At 46.1% G+C, this 24,386-nt stretch overlaps 2 protein-coding genes and 1 pseudogene across 3 annotated transcripts; 2 read left to right on the forward strand and 1 right to left on the reverse strand.

Moving 5' to 3' along the window:
- The first annotated feature begins 2,427 nt into the window (after positions 1-2,427).
- LOC117833395 (tubby-like F-box protein 13) lies at positions 2,428-6,607 on the forward strand. 2 transcript variants are annotated; one of them, XM_034712863.2, is made up of 5 exons: positions 2,428-2,683; positions 3,765-4,203; positions 4,342-4,429; positions 5,222-5,360; positions 5,450-6,607. In XM_034712863.2, the coding sequence occupies exons 2-5, from the start codon at positions 3,856-3,858 to the stop codon at positions 6,201-6,203; spliced, it is 1,329 nt and encodes a 442-aa protein (XP_034568754.1). In that variant the 5' UTR covers positions 2,428-2,683; positions 3,765-3,855; the 3' UTR covers positions 6,204-6,607. The 2 variants fall into 2 exon arrangements, with proteins under 2 accessions (XP_034568754.1, XP_034568755.1); XM_034712864.2 differs by lacking the exon at positions 2,428-2,683 and adding an exon at positions 3,424-3,570.
- A 5,333-nt stretch (positions 6,608-11,940) lies between these two features.
- Positions 11,941-13,877, forward strand: LOC117866197 (protein BYPASS1-LIKE). Its single transcript, XM_034750356.2, has one exon. It carries the CDS (start codon positions 12,211-12,213, stop codon positions 13,510-13,512), a length of 1,302 nt encoding a protein of 433 aa, XP_034606247.1. The 5' UTR covers positions 11,941-12,210; the 3' UTR covers positions 13,513-13,877.
- Positions 13,878-18,792: 4,915 nt separating this feature from the next.
- On the reverse strand, positions 18,793-20,798 carry LOC140223629 (uncharacterized; annotated as a pseudogene).
- Positions 20,799-24,386: the final 3,588 nt, after the last annotated feature.

Below are 24,386 nucleotides of genomic sequence, written 5' to 3' on the forward strand. Positions count from 1 at the left end.
CCACCTGTCGGCGGCCGCGGGCGAAGGTGGGCTGGCGCTGTTACGCGGGCCGGCGCGCGCGCTCGTGGGCCGCGGAGGAAAAAGGGCGAGCGGGCAAGCGGAGCAGGTCGAGCGGAAGAAAAGAGGAAGCGGGGTGCTGGGCCGCGGGAAGGAGCGACGGGCCGCGCGGTAGAGAAAAAAGAAAAGGGAAACGGAGGAGGGTCGGCAGGGCTGCTTCGCGGGCCGGAGGGGAGAGCGAGCTGGGCCGGCCAGGAGAAAGAAGGGGCCGGCGGAGCTGCGGTTCGGCTGGGCCGGAAGAAAAAGAAAGAGGAAGAAGGAAGGATGCGGCCCAGGTGAGAAGAAGAAAAAGAAAGAGAAAGAGAAAATGATTTGGAAATGGAATTTGAATTTAAATTTGGAAATTCAAAATTTGAATCAAACTCAAGCAATCAAAATAAATGCACCAGCATGAATGCACAAATAAATCCTATGATGAATTAATTGAATTAAAGAAAATGAATTTAAATGCCTAGAATTTAAATGACTCCTTAATTTGAGCAAATTTTAATTAATTTGAATTATTGAAATTTTGGGTGTTACAGGTGACCGGCGACGAGTGGGGCGGGCGGGCTCGGGGGTTTCTAGAGGAAGGAGAAAGGAGGGAGAGAGGAGGAGGGAGCCGGCGCGCGCCTGAATGCTAGGTGCTGGCGCAGCAAGCGCGAGGCGAGGTCAGCGCCGCACCAGCGCGGCGGGTTGGGAGGATTTTTTTAAAAAAAATATTTAAAAAAAATAAAAATAAAAAAATTCTGCCAACGGATTGTTCTAGTAGCATATTGGAGCGCTTCTCAAGCATTGATTGTTGCATCAGCATTGCAGTTACCATTGCTTGTCTCATTGATTCACATCCTTCAGTGCTTCTGAAACATTAGTAGTTAATGAAGCAATATTATTGCAAATATTAGTGATTTGGAGCATTGATTGTTGCAGCCGCATCGCACACATTATATACTATGTACTTTTAATTTTCCATCACTGATTGTTCCAGCAGCGTTTGCATACAAAATGCTTCTCGAACATTTGATGGTTGCTCTCAACAAAATCTTTAGAGGACTCACATCCCAACATACCACATAGCATCACTAAGTATTGATGGTGGTTACTATGTTCAATGGCTATCGATAAAAGGATAACATGTATCTCACTATTATAGCATGCCCATCACTGCCGGGTCTAAAAATCCCATCACTGCTGATTTTAACTTGCCATTGAAGAAAGATTGGAAGTGATAATTCGATTTTCACCGGCAATTTGCACACTGGTGGTGAAAATGGGATTATCACTGCGGTTCTGCCCACAAACCAGTTCCACCGGTGTGCAAACCGTCAGTGAACATCACCTGCAGTGGTCGGGTTGAGCATACATACTAGTACTTGCTAATGGTTTGATGACGTAAAATATAAATACGCTCCGTAACTAGAGCTGGCAATCAAAGGGGACATGTCACATGCCCGGTTTTGACCAGATTTCGTGCTGTGAAATTTTCATGTTGGCAGATCATTCAAGCATGCACGGACCGCTGTCCAGCATCTGTCCTCGCACAGTTAATCCAAAATCCAACCTCATTATCCTGCTGGCGGTTGCATTTGAAGCCCTTTCAGATAGTAAATATTCAACTCATCCACAAATTTTTCCATTCTTGTATAGGACCCGCTGTTTGGAGCTGTCAATTAGGGCTTGTTTGGATTGAGGGTGTTAAAGTTTAACACCCTAGTTTTAACACTTTTTAACATTTTGAGATCCAAACAGATGTGTTAAAACTTAGGTGTTAAAGTTTTTAAACTTTAACACCTCAAGGGGGTGTTAAAAGTTGTTAAACTTGTTAAAAGTGGTTCCCCTCTTCACTTTTTCCTACCATTGCCCCCTCCTCTCTCCTCCCTCTCTCTCCGCCGGCCATAAATGAGGGGGCAATAGAGTCATTTCCCATCAAAAGTGTTAAAGAATAACACACCATCCAAACACCCCAATGTGTTAAACTTTAGCACTCCATTTGAGAGTGTTAAAATTTTAACACTTATTAAACTTTAACATGAGGTATCCAAATTGGCCCTTAGTAAGCGAGCAATTAGCTACTGATGCGGTTTCTTTCTTTTTTTTGAACGGCGGGCAAAATGCTAATTTGAACTTGTTATTAAAAAGTGTGACGAACCACAGATTACGTTGATGCGATTTCAACTCCTTAGCAGTTGTAAAGGGGTTGCACAGACGAACTGAATGATTTTGTACTTGTACAGTGAAACCCAACCGGGGCAACGGCTACTGCGCCAGCGAGGCGGCGAATTAGCTCGCCGGCACATGTCCCGTTCCGTTGCCCGTAACGAGAGAGCACGGCACGGCACGGGACAAGGTCACGCAGCCCACGCAGGGGCGCGTCCGCTACGCGCACACGGGCCCCGTGTACCCACCGCCGCCGCTTTGTTCTTCCCTTTCCCTTCTCGGCTGGCTGCCTGGCTCTCCTCCCCAATCCCCCAGGCTCCCACCAGCCACCACCACTCTCCATTCCTCCTCCCCCCCCTCGCTCCTCTGACCCGGATGGCGGCGCCGCACGAATCCGGCCCGGCAGCCTAGCGCAGCTCGGGCTCAGCCCGGGCCCCAGGCTCCCGCCGCGCCGTTCCCCGCAGTCGTCAGCTCCTACAGCCAGCCCGAGGTGCGTGCCGCGTGGATCCGCCGTGCTCCTCTCCCTGGCGATTCCTGCTGGGGGCTCCCGTTGTTGCGTGCTATCGGTTCGGTTCCCGCGGAAAGGAGGGATTTTTAGCCCGTTCCTCCTGCGGATTCCGCCGGTCGCGGTGGGACGGCAACGATGGGGACTAGCTCGTTTTCTAGGTGGAAATTTGGTGGGATTGGTGTGGAAAGGCGGCGCTTTCGACTGTTCGCGCAGTTAACTTTCGTAGGATTTGGCTGCTAGAAAGGATTTTGTACTCGCTTCTAGGGCAACCTTCGTCGAATGTTGTGAAACATATAGTAGTAGATGTTTTTATAACCTTTGTAAGATAGTTGTTGTCGTTTTCGTGTGCCTCCTGGGCTGCATCTGAATATCTGATTGCTTCTCTTAGTGCAACAATCCCCGTTAGCAACTATATTCGGTTTGATATGAACTGTGTTGCTTATGTTTACATGTGATGCATATGCGATCTGCTATCATTGTACTCTCTCGTCTGTTTCTTTTTGTGTAGTGGTTACAAGTGGAAGTTTAACATGTTTCAGTGGGATCCTGGCCAAATCGAGTGTCCATCCAACCAACCCAACTAACTGTACTCAAGTCCCATTGTTTTTAGGATGGTACAGTTTAGTAAATTGAGGTTGGTGGGTTGGTGGCATACTAGGGGAAGGTACACATGTTTGTTCCTTATTGATGGTGACTTACCTCAACTTGAGTGTTTTGCCCTTGATGATAGGCTGTCATAGAATTAGTGCGCTCGAGCTATATGCTGGTTTCATCACCCTCTGAGTGAAATCTGGTTGCTAATAGTAGAAACAGTCTTTGTGTAGTGCCGCTTAGTGTTATGAGTTTTGACTTGAGGACGTCTTTTGGGGGTAAGCTGATATGATGTGCTGAAATTGACAGTGCATACTTGTCCAGTTACTACTTATAGGGGTTACTTTTTTTAATTTACTTTTACATGGAGGTAGGTTGCTAGATGTAGGAAAAAGGATAGAGCTGACCACATATGTCTCTTTCCAGAGGGAATTGCCGTCGATTGGTACTAACAGACTGATACATCTTGCAGGTCTTTCTGTTCAGCTAGCTAAGGGAGATGCTTGTCCATCTCTAGGAGATCCTGTTTGGTACTTCAGCAGTGTTCTTTCCTTCTGGAGTAGATGTCATTTCGTAGCATCGTGCGTGATGTGAGGGATGGCTTCGGGAGCTTATCTAGGAGGGGATTCGAGGTCAGGCTTCTGGGTCATCGCAGAGGGAAATCTCATGGCGCTGTCCATGAGCTGCAAGACCCCGTGCCTGTGGTACAGAGCAGCTGCTGGGCTAGCTTGCCTCCTGAACTACTTCGAGATGTGATTGAGAGGTTGGAGGCCAGTGAGGATACATGGCCGTCTAGGAAGAATGTGGTTGTTTGTGCAGCCGTCTGCAGAACATGGAGAGAGATGTGTAGAGAGATTGTCAAGAGCCCAGAGTTTTCTGGGAAGATCACTTTTCCTGTTTCCCTGAAGCAGGTAATGATTCACTTGTGTTTTTAGCTTTTGCCATATGTTCTTATTCATTGGCAATATCAGCATTCCTTGTTCAATATTGTTATGCCACTTATGTTTGGATAAGCTAATAAGCCCCTGCTGTTCCTCTTCTTTGCACAGCCTGGACCTCGAGATGGGACTATCCAGTGTTTCATTAAGAGGGATAAATCTACACAAATCTACTACCTGTACCTTTGTCTTAGCTCAAGTAAGTTTATTGCTATGTGGACTATGGACTTTTTTGATAAAAGACTAGTATCTGTATTTCTGTACTTAAAAGTTGAAACTTATGGTGTTCTGTTCTGTGGAGAGAATGCAAGTTAATTTCTCACGAAGTTATGCTTTAATAGAGTTATCAATCATGCTTTCTCCACAGACCTTTGTGGCTTTGTAGTCATTGGGCACATCAGTGATCATGAAACATGAAAAATTCTTGATACAATTCTTTTTCTCATTTTGGTTAGTTGTTTTCGTGTTACCGATATTTGTATGCATGCACAGACAGCCTTTGTTCGTTCAGCAACCTTGATATTTTGTTCTCATTTTCTTCGTTTTGCCCTTGGAACCCATATGTCACAAAGTTCAGAACATTGTCAAGTATTCAAGTGTGCACTTATTTTCAGTATCTTTCAAACCCATAGGTTGTAAACTTGTACTAAGCAAAAGTAGTAGGATGCACAGTCATTACCTGTTCTTGTCTGGACAGACTATTCATGCTGCTAGCATTTCTATTCTCTCAACTCATCCACCTTAGATTAGAAGAGCACATTTTTATTCTTTAGCTCTGTGATTGTTCCAGCATGTTATGAACTAACTGACTGATTAGCTGTCAGTGCATGGCTTTGGTGTTTGTATCCACCAGGTTTGTAGTTGTCAGACTATCAGTCTCAACATTCTGTAGAAAAAAGATGTGCCAGTACATGTTTTTCTTGCTCATCAACTTGTAATATCTTTTTACCAGTATTGCTATTTGACGTGTTATGAACGTTCATCTCTACAGCCGTGCTTGTCGAAAATGGCAAATTCCTTCTGTCAGCAAAAAGAAACATCCGTCCAACATGTACAGAATATATAATATCAATGAATTCTGGCAATGTATCTAGGTCTACCAATACCAACACATACATTGGGAAATTGAGGTACTACTGTACTAGCTTGAGTAAACTTTATCACATGTTCAGAAACTACAGTATTTTAATCTGACATATGTTGCTTTTTTGAAATTTAGGTCAAATTTCCTTGGCACGAAGTTTGTAATCTATGATACTCAGCCACCATACAATGCAGCTAGTGCTACACAGTCAGGGAAAACAAGCCAGAGATTCTACTCCAAGAAGGCATCAACAAAGGTTTCTCGCAGCAGGTACAGCATAGCACAAGTCTCATACGAGCTGAATGTCTTGGGAACTCGAGGTCCAAGGCGGATGAACTGTGTAATGCACTCCATACCAGCCTCATGCCTTGAGGCCGGTGGCAGTGTCCCTTGCCAGCCAGATAGCATTGTTGCCCACTCTCTTGGCGGATCCTTCAGCAGTGTCTCTTTGTCAAAGTCATCTGTTATGGACCATTCTATGCATTTCAGCAGTGCCCGGTTCTCTGACGTTGCAACAGGCTTGGGCCTAGGGAGTGAAGGCCGGGCATTGTTTGACGATGAAGAGTGCAATGACAGGCCTTTGATCCTCCGCAACAAGGCTCCAAGATGGCATGAGCAACTTCAGTGCTGGTGCCTCAACTTCCGTGGCCGGGTGACCGTCGCCTCGGTCAAGAACTTCCAACTGGTCGCGGCGACACAACCTGCCGCGGGAGCCCCGACCCCATCCCAGCCAGCCCCAGCACCTGCGCCGGATCAAGACAAGGTCATACTGCAGTTCGGGAAGGTTGCCAAGGACATGTTCACCATGGACTACCGCTACCCACTGTCAGCATTCCAGGCCTTCGCCATCTGCCTGAGCAGCTTCGACACCAAGCTGGCCTGCGAATAAAATTCACCCACCGGTGCTTATCGCAAAGAGACCGATGTATGGTGTCTTTATTATCTTCAATGTAGTTGAGTGCCCCCAAGTTTAGCTGGGGACTCCATTCTGCTGCAGGTGGTGGTGCTTTATTGACTCAGAAACAGCCCCAGAAATGCATGGGGCTAGGCTATTTAGTGTTTCAGCAGATCATCCTGCTGATAATCTGTAGCTGCTGTTATTCCCATCCCATTGGATGCTGTAGCATGTTGTACTTCATCACATTTCTCTTCAGTCCTGTAGCTTTGCCCTGTAACAGTAATTCTGTATGCGTATTTGAATGATTTTAGCTTTCATTGGATCGTTCGTCAGGACGTATTGACACTGACAGAGACAGTTACAATAATCCTAGTGGATTCCAGTCTGGGTTACTACTTTGGGGGTTTCTGTGTTTGTTGCAAGTGCTGTCAGCATCAGTGGTGAGAAACGAGATCAGGCGTTTGTTTTGCTTCCAAGTGAGGTCTTCAGTTACTGACGGCGTTTTTTTCGCAAAGTGTGTTGAGTATATAAAAGTACGCAGATAACTACAGGTGCAGGCACCAGCCAGCGAGATCTTGGGTGCATGTCCAGAGAAAATTAAAGATCCGAAAGGGACCCCATATTCTAGACGCAGAGGCGTCTCTTTCTAGGGTTTGGTGAGCTGATAGCGATGGGGTGCAATACGAACGCTCGCTCGTTCATCTTGTTGCGTGCGGAAAAGGCAAAAGAATTGAACGCATGGATTGATTGGCCTAATGGGATGAGATTTGTGCGTTTCTGAATCTGGAGATTGTTTGCATCAAATCCTTGTACATATATTGCAGATTCCTGATCGGGGAATGGCTGAACCTGGGGAATGCACGAAGCTGGCTGAACATCGGATCAGCTGGATAATGTTCCGATGCCATGTACCATCCGTGAGGATCAGTCAGCAACTTCATTGGAAGAACCGACGGCTTGTATAGAATTTCCTGCCGCGCAAGAAACGAAGGCGTTCGATTCATCAATTTGCGTCGGTTGCTAGAAGCCGACGTCTCTGTCAGGCTGTCAGCTCAGCTCATCCCGATGGATTTAGCATGATCGCTCGGGCCGCCCGAGAGCGGGTGAAGCGTCCACTTGAAGAAAAAAAAAAGCGGCAAAAGGGGGCCGATTCAGCTCTAGACTTCTAGGGCTAGCGTTCTTCCATCGAAGCATGGCGATGCAGTGTGTGAATTCTTGATTCCCAAGCAAATGAAACCATATCCGTCCATCCTCTCCTCCCCACTCGTGGTGGCCGTCAGTGTCAGGTTAGAATCTTGCTAGATGCTAGTAGCATTCTATCGCTACTAGCTCCGGGCTCACTGCTGTGTGTTTGCCTGCGATCCGATTGGAGAGAGGCTTTGGTGTTATGCCTGTGACCTGCTTGCGGAACCTCAACTCTGAGATTCTGAAGACAGCCGAGCCGCGCATCACAGCACCTGCTCGGTTGCAAATCTGGCTGAATTTTCCTTTTAGTAAACCTGCTGGCTGCTGACAAGAACCAGAACCCGATCGCATCAAACCAAGGCCTGATTTCGTTACTCTCGCTTATTTTTAGCACCTGTCACATCGAATGTTTAGAGTATTAAACATAGACTATTTACAAAACCCACTACATAAATGGAGGCTAAACGGCGATACGAATCTATTAAACCTAATTAATTCATCATTAGCAAATGTTTACTATGCCTATCAGCGTATAACTGATCCAAGCTCGTGCTTGTACTGGCTGGTAGAACCGCACTGCATGAGGTATCCACGTCATCGGCTACAGTGCGCGCGAAGCGGACACGCAACAAGTGGATCCGTCGTCCTGTCTGTTGCAAACCATTTTATTGGTGATCAACACCGGTAACTGCCACCGACGGTTACTTACCGAAAGAACCACGCCCTTTCACCATGACCATTCATATATGCACAAACAGATCAATGCAATACACAGAGAATTCCACTCTTGTCATTTATCTCTCCATTTACTTCCAGTAAATCTACTCTTAACATGTTATCAGCACTTTGCCTACGCAACGCTGAGTTCGGTCCACATCCACGAGTCCAGACGTCACGACGGCGGTGCTCCTTGGCATCTTCGTCACCGACGGGATGACGCCGGTCGTCCGCACGGCGGCTCCCCTACAACTTGCTCTCGATCGGTTTCTCAACGAATCGAAGAACAAGCGCACCACGCTCGCGTTCTTCAGCGTATCGAAGAAGAGCGGCGACTAACACAGGAAGCACGAAGGCTTCAATCGCAAAAGATAACCACCGACGGTGATCTTTTCCTTGGTGCTTACCTTCTTTATATTATCATTATTATTGCTACGACAATCTGCACGCGGTGGCGCGATGCGCAGACACGCAGCGGCCCGGCCCCGGCCCCATTGGCTTGGTGTGCCCTCTTGCAGTGGCGCCCGAGTCTCGCCAGCGGCTGCACACGGCACGCTCGCCAGACTGCCTGAGTGGTTTGCGGCGACGTGCGTGGCTCGGCTGCAGTCGTGCCTCACGGACCGGCACGGCGGCGCATGGCTGCCCGTGCCCTACGGGCTACGGCCCCACCTCGCAACGGCTGAGGGCAGTCCAACCCATGGTGTCAAAGGGTTAATTACCTTGATGCATGTACAAGGATCAGCTGTGGCAAATATGTTGTATAGCCATCAGTACACATTGTAGCTTATCGGACCATCATTCACCCAATGAGCTGCTTGAAAAATAAACAATAGATAACTTTTACAGAATTAGTACTGAACAAGAGAATATATATACCACCGGCTGGAGCATCCTGGAAGCAGGAGCACCATCAGCTAGAGCAGGAAAATAGGTTCAGATGCAACGGCAGCTAAAGCACAAGAAAATGAGCATCGAATTGCAATGTGCATAGGCCATCCATTTGGAAGTAGGTTCAGATGCATTACAGCAGGTAATAGATAGCATTGACATGCGGATACATAGTAATTTAGGTAGTCTCTCATGACAAAACATAATAAAACTATAAATACTAATTTTGGTAGCATGCAGTTAATCCAGCAATCAGGAATGTGCAATCTGTTCATCCAGAGCACAACAACAACAAAATAGCTCTACTACAGTACAGTTTCAATTTTGGTGTTTCATATGTGCTTATTGCATTTAATTGTAAGACACATTGTGACTTGGAACAGTATACATGGGGTTTCATCTAGATGAAACTCTTTCCTTCTCTCTCTTCTTTAAAATTTGCCACATCATCCAAATTGCTTATGTGGCATCATATTAAATGAGAATGAACCCTTATCACACTTCCACCGGGAATGGCCTTATGCCCCGTGACAGTTCTTCGATAATTATTTCGTTGAGCCCACGTATAAGGGTCTCGGAATCTGGAATTTTGGCTTCGACCAGAAGCAGCCCTGCAGGTAGCCAGCCCTATTAATTGGATTGGGTTTAATGATTTTAATGGATTGGGTTTCTTTTGGAAGTTGTTTAGATTGGTTATTAATAAGCTGAATCATCAAATAGGTTAGTTTGGTTTGGATTCCTTTTAAAAGAAAATAGTTTGGGAGTGGTTTAGAGCGGGTTGCATTGGTTTGATTTACAAAACAATTTAAGAATCCGATTCTTGATGTGGGCTCGCATATAAGTCCAACTATACTTTTTTGCATGAAGTAGCTAATTATTAAACTAAATCATCTCCAATAAATTTCAATCAATTTCGTTAAAATTTTAAAGTGTGAAAGGGAGGTTTTAGTTCGAGGGTCCGACTCTTGACGTGGGGCTCATATATATGTCCAGTATACTATTTTGCACAAAGTAGCAGATACTTAAACTGAGTCATCTCCAACAAATTTTGATCAATTTAGCTAAAATTTTAAATTGTGAACGCGAGGTTTTAATTTTAGGGTCTGGCTCTTGATGCGGGACCCACATGTACGTTTAGCCATACTATTTTATACAAAGTAGTGACAGTCAAATTGAGTCATTTCCAACAAATTTTGATGAATTTCGCTAAAATTTCAAGGTGTGAACGCGACGTTTAATTTTAGAGTCCAACTCTTGACTGGGATCCACATGTCAGACTCACATTTATTTCAAATATATACGAGTCTCTTATATGAGTCCATAGGTTTATATAGCAAATCATGATTTTTTATAATCAATTAGTAGGATGGATTGGCTTAGGTTTAGATAATATAAATATAGGGGGAGTTGACGTGGATTGGTGTGGGCAAGAGTTGGATTATCCAATTAGCAGCCCTGCCCGCAGTCACCTCAGCATTTTAGCAGGAAGGGAACGAAGGTTAAGGCCCGGTCCGTACGGGCGGCGACGGCACGTGCCACCCAACTACTGAGCACTGACTGCGTCGGCGGACCCACCAGCCCTGCTAGCCTCCCCCAGTCGCCTCCTGCTCTCCAGGCCCGGCCCCACGGGGTCAACCCCGAGTGGCCGGTATCCGTGTCCGCGTGGCCCGCCCGCCCCCGCCCAACCTGCCCGCGCCGGTTTCCCGAAACTACCCCGGGTCGGCCGCCGACGCCCCGCGACCCTCACGGGGGCAAGCACGTAACCTCTCGCCCCCTCCCGCGTCCCCCGCGGACCCCTTCGCCCCTCCCGCGTCCCCCGCGGCGCGCACCGGTGCGGAGACCTCGCTTTGCTTCCCTTGACACCAACACGACTCGGTTTCTTTTACTAATCCCCCTCCCCTCCTCGCCTGCAGCCGAAGATGCAGTCAAGAAGAGGATTAGCTTACTTGGACTGGTCTCTCTCCACCATCCATGCCCAGATTAGACCACATTAAACTAGTATAAGCTAGTGCTCACAATAAGCTTAACTAAACCAAACCAAGCGAGTAGACTAGTAGGAGTACTAGAGTGATGGATGCTCTCCACTTTTCATATTTATCGCGGGTTTTCCTTTGGGGTGCAAAAGGAGGCGCAAGAAGAAAACGACATTTTTGTATTTTGTCTTTATTATTATAACAAATTATTTTTTGCAGTTACGACTTAAGATTGCTTTTGATGGATACTCTCCACTTTTCATATTTATCGCGGGTTTTCCTTTCGGGTGAAAAAGAGGTGCACAAAGAAAATGACATTTTTGTATTTTGTCTTTATTATTATAAAGAATTATTGTTTGCAGTTATGGCTTAAGATTGCTTTTGGTAGGTAGGTCCTTATGCTTACTCTTCTCATCTTGAGTTTTTCCTCCTAGTTTATTGCCGTATTTCTCTTTGTTCGAGCTTGGATATTCCGCATTTGCCATGGGGTTCGGTATCAGCCTAAGAGGCATTGGTTTTTTTTTCTTTTGAGTTTTAGCTTGCACGCCTCCATTATAGTATTAAAATGGAGCAATATCTATTTTTTAAAAAATAAATGGAGCAATATCTACTGATATAACGGTAGAAAGAACAGTACGGTCCAACTTTCAATCTTCGTATAGACGTATAGCACTCCTCCATATGCGTAATAACATAGGTACCACTAAGCAAAATGAAAGCCACTTTCATCGAAGACAAATTCATCACGAAGGACTTGGAAGCAATTACAACACCATCCGAGGGACCTCGTAGCAAAAACAGCAAGAGAAAAATCTTAAACAAAAACCGGAAACATTCCGGAACCAGAGGAATATTTGCGCCCACAAAATAAAAGGCAGCAGGACGATCTCCGCCACCACTAAACTACTCCAACCGACCGCCATGATTAGCTCAGGCTTCCGACCCCTTCTTCCCCGACCCCAAGAAATCAGTAAACTAATCACGCTCCCTAATCGCGCGATCCCCCACACATATATACGCGCCACCCCCCTCCACCATCGCCATTCCTCCACCACCACATCTCCAACGCAATCTCACCCGGAAAAGGAAAAAAAAGACGTCTGCTTGAGCCGCCATGACCTCGCGGACCCGCTGAGGCCAAGCCCCCCCCCACCCCCCGCCGTCCCGTCCCGTCCCGTCCCGTTCCGTTCCGTTCGTCCCAAGATCCGCGCTTTGATTCGCTCGCCGCCGAGACCATGCCGGCCACGGACTTCCAGGGCTCATCCACGCCGTCCCACTCCCACTCCTCCCCGTTCTCCTCCTTCGGCCGTTCCCTCCTCTCCCTCCGCCGCGACACCCCGGCCTCCGCGTCGGCGGCGGCGGCGGCCGCGGCGATGCCGATGCCCGGCGTGGACCCGGAGGTCGATGAGTTCCACGGCCACGTTGCCGCGCAACTCGCTGACCTGAGGGCTAGTGGCGGCGGTGGGGTGGAGGAGGAGGAGTTCCTGTCCATCGCGTGGATCCGGCGCCTGCTGGAGGCGTTCCTGCTGTGCCAGGAGGAGTTCCGGGTGCTGGTGGCCGACGCGCGCCGCCGCGGGGCGCTGCCGGCGGCGGCGGAGAAGCTGGTGGCGGAGTTCGGGGAGCGCGCCGTCAAGGCGCTCGACGTCTGCAACGCGGCGCGCGACGGGGTGGACCAGGCGCGCCGGTGGGAGCGCCTGGCGGGCATCGCGGCGTCCGTGCTGCTCGCGCCGCCCGAGGGGGAGATCCACGAGGGCCAGCTCCGCCGCGCGCGGAAGGCGCTCTCGGACCTCTCCGCGCTCCTCGTCGACGACGCCGCCGCCGCCGCGGGCAGTGGCGGTGGGGTCGCGTCGTTCCTCGCCTCCCACCGCAACCGCTCCTTCGGCCGCGCGCGGGCGTCGCCGTCTCGCGCCGCGTCGCTCGCCTCCTCCTCCTCGTCCTCGTCGTCGTCGTCCTCCTCCACCCACTTCCGCTCGCTCTCGTGGAGCGTGTCGCGCAACTGGTCGGCGGCGCGGCAGCTGCAGGCCATCGGGTCCGGCCTGGCGGCGCCGCGCGGGAGCGAGGCCTCGGGCGTCGCCGCGCCGGCCTATGCCATGGGATCCCTGCTCCACCTCGCCGCGTGGGCGCTCGTCGCCGCCGTCCCCTGCCCGGACCGCGGCGGCGCGCTCCAGGCGAGCCACCTCCCGGCCGCGCCGCCGCGCGCGGCGTTCCCCTGGGCGCCGCCGCTCCTCGCGCTCCAGGAACGCCTCGCCGAGGAGGGCAAACGCAAGGATCGGCGCAATTCCTGCGGCCTGCTCAGGGAAATTCACGCGCTGGAGAAGAGCGTGCAGAAGCTCGCTGAGGCAATCGACGCTGCTCCTGCACCCCTCACCGGCGAGCGGGAGGCCGAGGTGCGGGAGGCTGCAGCAGAGCTCGCCGCGGTGTGCGCTGCCATGAAGGACGGGCTGGACCCGCTTGAGAGGCAGGTTCGGGAGGTCTTCCACCGCATCGTGCGCTGCCGAATGGAGGGTCTCGATTCGCCGATGCTCAATGCCGATTGAGCCATCAAGACCTTGCCTCTGAACGTGCAATGTGGTGGTGATAGGTAGCTTTCCTGTTCTTGGTTTCTCCACTCTTTGTGATCGGCTAGTTGCAAGTATAAAATGTGTATCCTTCTGTAAAGGATTACAGAAAGGGGAAACGAAAGGTGTCATCTTTCAGTAAAGATGATTCCTTATTCCCATGTTTTGATGCTGCATTTGGTGTATATGGCCGCGTTTTTGCTAGTGTCACGTGTGCGCAGCTAGTTCTCTAGTAACTTGTGTTGCAAAAATATGTGTGTCACTTTGGGATTGTGACTTCCATTGACAACGCTAACAAGGAGAAAAAATATATGAAAAAAAAACTAATGCAGTTTAACTTTGTAGATTTCTTGGTTCTTGTCTTGATATCCTATTTTGATCGATCATTCTGGTGATGTGCGCTTTGTTCTATCAATACCATTGTGCAGAGAAATGTGACAATAATTTTCGCAGAAATGTGGTGATCGATTTGTGACAAGCCAGAATTTCAGTCTCCCATATGAGCTCATGCAATGCAATGCAATGCATGATTTTGGTTGTGTTTCAATCTACCAAAATGTTTATGAGTGATATATAGTGAATCACACATTATTCGTTGATTGACTTGTGTGATATTACTATATTTATGAGTTGCAAAGAGAATATCTGAAGAATAGGATCAACTAGAGGAGATATATCTTTCATATTAAATAAATTGATCTGAATGGTATAGCATATCTCAGAATAGAAGCTGCAACCTCCTCGAGGAAAAATAGAAAACGACTAGACAGGTTGCAAGATATTTTGCAGGCAACAACAATTAAATGTCCTGATCAAGGAGGTAACATATCGTTTTGCGTACTTAATGAAATGATAGTATTTGGGTCACTGTTTATCCAACTTCAAAGTCATGCCATTTCTACAGCAGAAAACATATCGTTTCTAATTCTCGAGTAATTTGTGTTCCAGAAGCAGATGAGTCAATTTGGATATGTGGCGTTCATTGACAATGCTAACAAGGAGAAATTTACTAAAAAAACTCTCTGCAATTTAATCTTCTAGACTTCTTGCGGCTCTTAGCTTCCGTGTCTCAGTGCTATGCTATTTTGGTCAGCAGCGCTCCAGAACTTTTACTTTGGGGTTTGTTCTTGGTACCATGTGTACAAACTGCAAAGAAATGCCGCCATGGTTGCTGCAGGAATGCGACTGAATCCAGTTTTTCAGCGATTTACATGGATTCGTTGAATGCTCAATTCAGTTCCGTCTCGATGTCGCAACATGTCTATGAGTGGCAGATAGTGGATTGCTCAAGAGCATGATGAATCGATTGACTCGTGTGATATGGCTGTATGTATGAGATGCAGAGAGAATATCTGAACGACAGCAACAGGATTAAATACAAATAGCTTTCACATTAAATAAATTTGTGTTACAATTTTTTAGAATAGAACCTGCGACTTTTTCTTAAGAAACAACAAAGTGGAAGATATTTTGAAGGCACTAACAATCAAGACCATAGCATATCATTTTCCGTACTGAATGAAATGACAGTGTTTGTGTCAGGATCTTGCCGTTGATGGTCTCTTTCTTCGTAGTGCCTGTAATTGTCAGACTAGCAAAGATCAGGCCAAAACCATGTGGCGCTACCGAATCAGTATTTATTAATCAGGTTTGGTGCCTGTACATTACTGAATGATGTATTTTGTTGATCTTCTTTACACCTCAGCTTTCTACCTGCAAAGCTCCTCTCACGAACTGAAGAATGTTTCCGCAGATATAGCTGCATCTCTGACAGATGATAACAATGTGCAGAGCAGAGGAAGCACAAGCTGAGGAAAGATCTCTCATTGTGCTGTGAATGCTGTGGCCTTTTACTTTTACCATCCCCTCTGAAAAAAAAAGTAGCAGAGTGAGCTTCCATCATCATTAGACGCATGATTCATCATCAGCACAGTCATGTGCCCTCTGTAGTCTGTAACCTCACTAACCTTTCCTTTTCTTGGTAGTAGTAAGCACTATCATGGCTTTGATTTCGGTTCACCAGCCACATGTCCTGCTGAGAGTATGAGTTCCTCCTTTCTCATGACCCTGTTCACAAGAGGCAGCAGCAACCCAGGAAGAAGAGCTGGCTCTGGCTTTTTGGTTTGCCTGGGCATCACCATCATTCTTCATCAGCGTCTGTACATCATCAGCAGAGGAAGCGATGGCATGCGGCTGCCTGAGTCACGGCCTGTTATCATTCCGAAGCCTTTTTCTTTGGTTTGCGCTGCGTTGGCCTGATGCCGGAGCTGCCTGTTCTTGTTGTTTCTGCAGACTGCAGTGGTCTCCATTGCTGACCTCTCGCTTTTCCAGCTGGTGCCGAGGTAGAAGAGGACAAGCCTCGTGTGATGCAGGTGAGGTGAGAGGTCGGTCGGCTGCAGGCTCACCTGCCGCTGCTGCTGCGCGCGTGCGGGCGACCCGCTCGTCCCGTTCCCACGTTGCTGGGGCGTCACTGATGCGTCATGCTCGCGTCACCGAGCTTGGAGATGTGTGGGTCCCTTCTGTCAGCCCCTCTTGTTTGGAATCTGTAGACGGATTTTTCGAAGCCCATGGCCCATGGGATAGGCAGCACTCAGGCTGGATGGTTGGATGGGTCCAATTTTGGTCCAACCTCCGCCATGACACACACACGGGCTGGCGGGCAAACAAGCAGAGCAAAGGCCCACGGGCCACACGTCGAATCACGGAGATGGCCGCCGCGGCTCCGCCACGGACGGGGTACGACGCGCCGACGAGCAGCTGCCGGCGTCGGCAGGCTGCCGCGCCTGCGCTTCATCTTCTTCCGCGGCGGCGTGTCCCCACAGCAGTGGTTCCATTCCATCTACGGTCGCCGCCGCCGGCTGGACACGGGGCCACCTCCGATCCCCCACCAACCTGCGATATCCAGGTGCGGCTTTTCTTGGCTCGTTTATTTAATAGTGTGTTCTCTGGAATCAGATCCCCTGAAGTTTATTGTTTAACCGGTCCAATCGGCTCTAGTTTATGTAGCTTTACAAAATCAGTTCACCAGGATGGTAGAACTGAAACCGAATGATAATTTAATTTGGTAAAAAACAAAATGGATGCTTATAGGGAGGATTCAGAACGAAAACCAGAGTCTGCACATCTGAATGCCGATGCTTGATGTGCTGGTGGGAAGTATTCAGAACACTGATCAGACCTTGCCAATGCCAATGCTAAGCGCTGTTCCTCCTAGTTCATTTCGTACAACATGTGGCCTGCATACACAAAGAAAAAAAAATGACTAGAGCATGCACCCTGTTTTCATCAGGTCTAGGAGTCTGTCAGTGTAGGCCAAGTTGACATTTCCACTTTCAGCTTCTCAAATCTCAATGCCTTGGGCATAAATTTTCAGTCTATTCCCACTATGCATCGTTGATTATCTTCTGTCCTGCACCCCAGATTATGGTATACACATGCTCAGGTGCGGTGCCAGGATTTGAGGTAAGGGGGGTAACGTGGACAAAGCAAAGTTAAACTGATAGTCATGTGAGTTGGTTTTAATCACATATAATAATAGCATGTTTCACAAGTCTTAACTAAAATAAAATTACATATCTATCAACTTAAATTTAGCTCTTCGACTAGCAGCAAGATCGTACGCTGTAGTAATATCATTAGTACTGATTGATGCATCCAATTCCTTCTCAATATAAATTACCAAATAATCTCGCAGAAATCCATCTCGCATTGTACATTTGAGACGTGTCCTCGCAAGTTTCATAGCCGAAAAACAACTTTCGGTGGTTGTAGTTGATACTGGAAGAGTTAATACTAATATTAATAAGTTGTCCACCATAGGATAAGATGAATATTTACCTGTTTTAAATAGTCCACTTGTTAGATCATCAAGTGTTGATAATTCCTTTAGTTCTGGAAGGTTGCATACATCAATTTGAAAATGTGGCAGCTGACACTCCATTTGAGCTCTTTCTTGACTTGAGAAATCAGCAGGATAATATTTTTCCACCGAGTGCATATATTGTCTAAAAAATGAATGTGTCCAGCCTAGGATCCAAAGAAGCACAAAGGGACAAAAGCTCTGTCGCTTGAGAACTGAATTGATCTTCTAACTCTGCTAGTTGTTGATCAATTGCAACATTAAACACATCTACTTTGTAATGGTGAAAGGCTGTGGTGTTGTCATTCTTGTTTCAAGATTTAGTCACATCAACATACCTACAAATGGGAAAATGTGGATTGATTGATGAACAAGTACAATTTTACAAAAGAATAAATATGATGTAGCTTTCATACTCAAATAATTTGGAGGAAAAACATACTTTTTACTCAGATTCGGAATATCATTCTCATGCTTTCCACAAAATAATTTGACCTCCTCAAGAAGAGGTTCCTAGCCATTATTTCGCAACTCACCAAGCAACACTTTTGTGGTAGAAACAGAATCCACCGCATTTAAGATATCAATGCTCTTCTTTTGGAGTGTTTGGCACAACACATTAGTGATCTTCATAATCTTTTCCATTAGGAGTAGAATAAACACAAAATCAAATGTGACAATAATTCGTAAGGCACCACTAGCATCTCCCCGAGAATACTTCGAAACTGAACGATCATTAGCAATGCTGCGTAGGACTGAAACTATGGCACCAAATATCTTCTTTAAGCTCAGAATAGACCCATAGTGGGAACTCCATCTAGCGTCCCCTGGCCTTTGTAGGGAGGAAATCTGATTTGCTCCTCGCCCTGTGTCAAGCTCTCCCAATTCAATTTCACGGGCAATTTCCTCTACTTGATTTGCTAGCAACTCATCATTGCCCTTAGGAGAAGCACTAACAACATTTATGATGAAATTTGCATGCTAGAAAAAATTGTGTACCTCATGTACCTCCCTTGATGCTGCTACAAGGGCCAACTGAAGCTGATGAGCCATACAATGAATATAATATGCACATGGGCACTCATTGAGAATTAGAGCTTTCAATCCGTTCCACTCCCCTCTCATGTTACTGGCCCCATCGTAACCTTGATCTCTTATATCTTGTGTGCTTAGGCCCAATGGCGGATCTAGAAACGGGCTTCGCCCCGGGCTAACTAATATAAGACTTAAAATCAGCCATGTACTACTAGATATAACATATTTTTCAAAGAGCACAAATAATTATATAATTCTCTAGATTCCAGTGTTGAACCAATAGACTCAAACAATACATAGAACATTGAAGGTAGAAAAGTACCAAATTAAGAGTCTTCCATGACAAAAAAGAACCATACATGTCTTCATGAATTAACACCACTTCCACTTGTTCCGACGTCCTCAATTCTACATAAAAAGTTTCAACATCTCAGCCCTATATAAAGCAAGATAACATTATATATTGAAATAGACTAATACAAGTAAACAACACGCACCTTGAGCCCTCGTTTGGCAAATTCATCTTATGATTTCTTAAGCCTTGAAAGCGCTTTAGAATTTTTTCATCTTCAGTCAACGCAAACAAATATCGCTCAATATAGCACATCATGCTACTATTCAGCCAATCATCATTCATTTTATTTCTTCGTTCAGTCTTGATAATATTCATAGCAGAGAAGGCTCTTTCAACTATTGCTGTTGCCACCGGCAAAATCAATGCAAGTTCAATGAGACGATACACCAAAGGAAAAGTTGTATCTCTTCAAGTCTGAACCATCTTCTCAGCAAGGTTACCAAGATCAATACAAGTATCAAAATTATCATCATGTCTGACTTCATCAATGAATATAGGAAGGTCACCCGCAAGCTTTATGCAGTCATAATCACAGAAGTCATCTTTATAAATCTTAGCAAGCTCAACTAACTTCTGTACTTCAAAGTTGGCAAAAGAATCCCTCGGATCAAGACAAGCAACACATCTCAAGAGTTGAGTTGATCTTTCTGGAAATCGATTGTTTAACTCACAATAAACTTGATCAATCACAATATTGAAAATTCCATAATGAAAATGATGGTAGTAACTCACTAATTTAGCACCACGACATCTCGAACGACCTCTAACTGGTATCATATCTTCCATATTAGGAATTTCTATGTTGTTGAGGAGGCATAACTCCTTTACCTCTTCAAAAAGAGCATCCCAACCATTTTCCCTCATTTCATTCATATTTCTCATCACAGAGCCAATTAATCCTATTGCACGAACAATGTTTTGATTTTTCTTTTGCAAACATTGTGACAAGTCTTGAGTCATCCCCAGTACTCTAATCATAAGATGTAATATGAACACAAATTCAAATGACTCCATTCTTTGAATCAATCCAGAGGCTGTAGTTTTCTTTTCCCCATCAGTTCCATCTTCACTAATATTCTCCAACACCTCCAGTACAGAGGACCACATGATCATAAGACGTGCCAATATTTTGTGATGTGTACCCCACCGTGTATCATCAGGCCTAGCAAGAGTAGTTTCTTGGTTTTTCCCTCTCCCAGAAAAAATAGCACTACTATCTAACTGCTCAACAAGCTTATCATGATGACTTTGAAGGAGTTGATCTTTCCTCTTGCAAGAAGCACTAACAATATTGATGATTGAAGTGACATAATTGAAGAAATCAAAAGTTGAGCCACAACACTTGGCTACAGAAACTACCACAAGTTGCAATTGATGAGCAAAACAGTGGATGTAAAAGGCATATAGGTTTTCGTTCAATACCAGTCTTTGTAACCCATGAAATTGTCCTCTCATATTTGAAGCTCCATCATATCCTTGCCCTCTAATCTTGGAAATAGATAGACCATATCTTCTAAGCATAATATCCAATGCTTCTTTTAGTGAAGTTGTTGTGGTGTCAGAAACATGTTCAATGCCAAGAAACCTCTCAATCACACTTCCTTTATCATTGACAAACCTACAAGAGAAAAGAGAAAATAGTGTTACTTGAAAGCAACAAAACAAAACCAACGAAATAACCAAATGGACAGGAGGTATATACCTCACAACCACAGCCATTTGTTCCTTAATAGATGCATCACGAGCCTCATCGACAAGCACCACAAAACAACGATCTCCTATTTCACTTTTAATTAACTCACTTGCCTCCTTTGCACAAGCTCTAGCCAAATCTTTCTGAACCATTGGACTACTCATTTGATTATTCCCTGGAGCATTTTCACCAGTCACAAGTGCAGCCTTAACATCCTTCTTTCTGTACCATTCAAGCATCTCCATAAAGTTCTCTTTATTTCTTGATGTTTTAGACTCATCATGTCCACGAAAGGCTAGAGCTTGCAAAAGGAGAAATCTAGCTATGCCTAACATGATACTTAAACGAGCTTTATATGTCTCCTCTTCTGCTGCACTTGTAACAGTCCACACATGTTCAACACACTGCCTCTGATTTTTGAAATCAAGTGTACGCTTTCTTGCATTATTATGAAAGCCATCAATTGATTGAGCATGCTCCTTGAAACAATTCTTTGCATCCTTCCAATTTCTAAACCCAACTTTGGTGAATGTATCATTACTATGAAACCCAGCTTGCTATGGCTTAAAGAGATAACAATAAAAGCAATAAGCTGCATCCTTGGCTACACTGTACTCTAACCAATCAAATTGATCAAACCATGATCCAACAAATCCTCTTGATTGGCATTTACCATCTTTTTTCGTTTTTGGAAACTTATGACCAGCTGGCCTATATGGACCTATTTGTAGATATGCTCTCCTTGCCTCATCCCTAATGTCATGATAAAAATCATCAATTGGCTTCCTTTCTCCTAGATCAGCAACTATATCTCTCATATCAAGTTCAATCCGTGGTCTTTTTTGCTCAACCCAGCTCTCTACACTTTCGGCACTACTCTTTTTAGCATAGTATTTCTCCATTCTAAGTTATGGTTATGAAATGTTGCAATTGCAAACTAAGACTCAAATACTTCCTGCTCAAATCAATGAAATGAAATATTCATTATCATTACTTTGCATAGAAATAGCATAAATAGACTAGTAGTCATGGAGCAATTTCAAAAAAAAAATTGTATATCGAAGGCCCGGAGCAATTTCAACAGGGGCCGGCCACCGGCGTGGCTTGGGGGCACCGGGCGTGGGCACGCCGCGCGCCGCCAGCGGGGGCCCGGGGGCGGGGGGGGGGGGGGGGGGGGGAGGGGGCACGGCCGCGTGGGGCCGCGGGTGGCGGCGCGCGGGCGGCCGGCGGGGGCGCGGCCGCGCGGGGCCGTGGGTGGCAGCGCGCGGGCGACCGGCGAGGCGCGCGCGGGCTCCCTGCCGCCGGCCGGCTGCCGGCGGGGGCGCGGGGCGCCGGGGCCGCGGGGGCTCGGGGCGCGGCCGATGGCGAGCTGTGGCGGCAAGTCGGGGGAGGGTGCACCGCGCACGCGCACAGGGGCTAGCCGGACGGGTTAGTGGTGACGGGTCACGGGAGGCTCGAGCAGAGGCAGTGCTAGGCAACGGGAGTTGCTGGGCCGCATGGGAGCCTGGGCTAACTTCTCTTTGGGGTGGGCTAATGGGCCAAAAAGCCTTTTTATACTATTTTTATGAAGAACTTTTCCACTGCTCTTGGGCCTCGCCCCGGGCTGCAGCCCGGGCAGCCCGGGGCCCAGATCCGCCCCTGCTTAGGCCATTAGCTGAGAGGATAGCACAAATTGACTCTTTAAGTGTCAAAGCTGTAGTATCACTAACATGGATCAGATCAAGGAAACGCTCCTTTATAAGGCCTTCCTTGTTGACAAGTCGGAGGACTATCACCATTTGCTCTTTTTTGGACTCATCTCGAGCTTCATCAACCATTATGCAAAATTTGCTATTGCCAATTTCTTCTCTAATTGATTTCTGCACTTTTCGAGCAAGTATGCTTAGAATTTTCTTTTGGACATCAGGTGAAGTGTATTTTGCATTTTTGGGAGCATTTTCCAACACAACCTCATTAACCTCCTTATTATAGGAAGCCAAAAGATTGAGCATTTCAAGAAAATTACCCCTGTTTAAGGAACTTGGTGATTCATCATGGCCTCTAAAGGGATAACCTTGGAATGTCAACCACCTATAAGTACATAAAGAAAGCAAGTTAAATTTAAATACTACAGAAAGACATGAGAAATTGATCTTATTACCTAATGAAATCAATCGTAGCTGCAAGCCTTCATCTTCCTTTTGCAACCATTATCTCTTTTTCTTAACAATCACATTTTCAATTTGAGCCATTGTGTTTTTAAGATTATTAAAACACCGAACTGAATAATTGTGGGCTGAGCCGGCATGTCCCGTGTGTTTTAGAAAAGAACATTCATTTCCGCAATTAACTTTCTTCCAGTTCTGAAACCCCTTTACTATGAATGTATCTGATCCAACTTTCCCAATTGGCTTCTTGGAAAATAAAAAAATATGGCAGACAGTAAGCACGATTTGTATGAGGTGAATATTCTAGCCAAGTAAATTGCTTGAACCAGTTACTCTGAAATCAACGACGATGATTCACTAAGTGGGTACTCTGCTAACATAGGTTGATACGAACCCTCCGAAATATAAAATCTCCAAGGTTCATCTTGTTGATCAGCTGGCAGTTCCAATATTTGAACACGTTTACCAGGGTCTCTCTCAAATCTGGTAGCTACAACTGGTGGATGCTCAACAAAGTAGCAGCAACATTACTCTGATTATTAGGATTTTGTACATGATCATTATGAGTTTCCCCTTCCAGATTAGGAGCTTCCATAGTTCCACTTCCACGTTACTCTGACCGCCTCAGCTTGCAATGGCTTCAATACAATTAGCACTTGAACCAATCGGCTTAAAAAAGCTATTGATGGTCTTTCCCTTCTTCATATTGTCTGAAATTAGAAAGGGAAATTTAGAATCACTAGTGACTGTTAATTAGATAAGAGAATATCACTGGATGCTTTATGATTATGAATTACCTACGGGCTGCGACGGTGTCAATTTGGATAGCGGCGGCGTGACCATTACCAATAGAAGTTGCAATTGAAATGGCAAACATGGCCCGACTATTGGAATGAACTGGTATTTCAAGACCAACCCATGGTCGATTAGGTTTGGTCTTCTCAATCCATAGCCATCGCATTTGTAAAGCCCAACTCATGGATTCAAGATTATGAATGCCCAAACCTTCCAGATCCATGGGTCTCATGACCTTCTCCCAAGCCACCAAGAAACATCCTTCATTCACATCCTTTCTTCCCTTCCACAAGAAACCCCTTCTAATTTTATCTATGGCCTTAATGAACCATTTAGTGACCTTGATGGCGATCAGCAAATAAACAGGAATTGCAGTGAGGACGAACCGAACTAGCACCGCTCGACCAGATAGATTCATGAGAGAAGCTTTCCACCCTGGGAGCTTGTCAGCTATTTTCTCGATCCAAGTCATTAAGTCACACCATCTCAATTTCCTGTCAGAGATAGGTAGGCCCAAATATGTGGGAGGGAAAGAAGAGGTTGTACATTGCAAGGTGCTGTTAACGGTCTCTATTACATCACCATCACACTCATTTCCTGTCAGAGATAGGTAGGCCCAAATATGTGGTAGGGAAAGAAGAGGTTGTACATTGCAAGGTGCTGTTAACAGTCTCTATTACATCACCATCACACTTGATGGGGATTACGCATCACCATCACAGCTTTTATTTTTATTTTCCTCATTAGAAGGAGGTTGCCAGAAATTGCAGCTGCCTATACCAATCACCAGTCTATCTCTTCCCTTGGTGAGATATACCCATCCATGCTTATAAGAAAGGCAACAAAGGTTGGTGATCTTCCAAATTTGTTGCTCTCTATAGTTTGCTTTTGATTTCAGCTATCAGAGTCAGACCATGTTATTAACATCAACCGGTTTCCTCTACTCCATCCTGTGCTAAATTACAGCTA

Source organism: Setaria viridis, chromosome 8, assembly GCF_005286985.2.
Source record: "Setaria viridis chromosome 8, Setaria_viridis_v4.0, whole genome shotgun sequence".
Lineage (NCBI taxonomy): Eukaryota > Viridiplantae > Streptophyta > Magnoliopsida > Poales > Poaceae > Setaria > Setaria viridis.

Excerpts from the sequence above, each read along its gene's own strand:
- LOC117833395 (XM_034712863.2), top strand. The coding sequence starts at position 3,856 with ATGTCATTTCGTAGCATCGTGCGTGATGTGAGGGATGGCTTCGGGAGC. Across the intron at positions 4,204-4,341 it reads TTCCTGTTTCCCTGAAGCAG|CCTGGACCTCGAGATGGGAC; the intron begins GTAATGATTCAC and ends TTCTTTGCACAG. Across the intron at positions 4,430-5,221 it reads GTACCTTTGTCTTAGCTCAA|CCGTGCTTGTCGAAAATGGC; the intron begins GTAAGTTTATTG and ends TCATCTCTACAG.
- LOC117866197 (XM_034750356.2), top strand. The coding sequence starts at position 12,211 with ATGCCGGCCACGGACTTCCAGGGCTCATCCACGCCGTCCCACTCCCAC.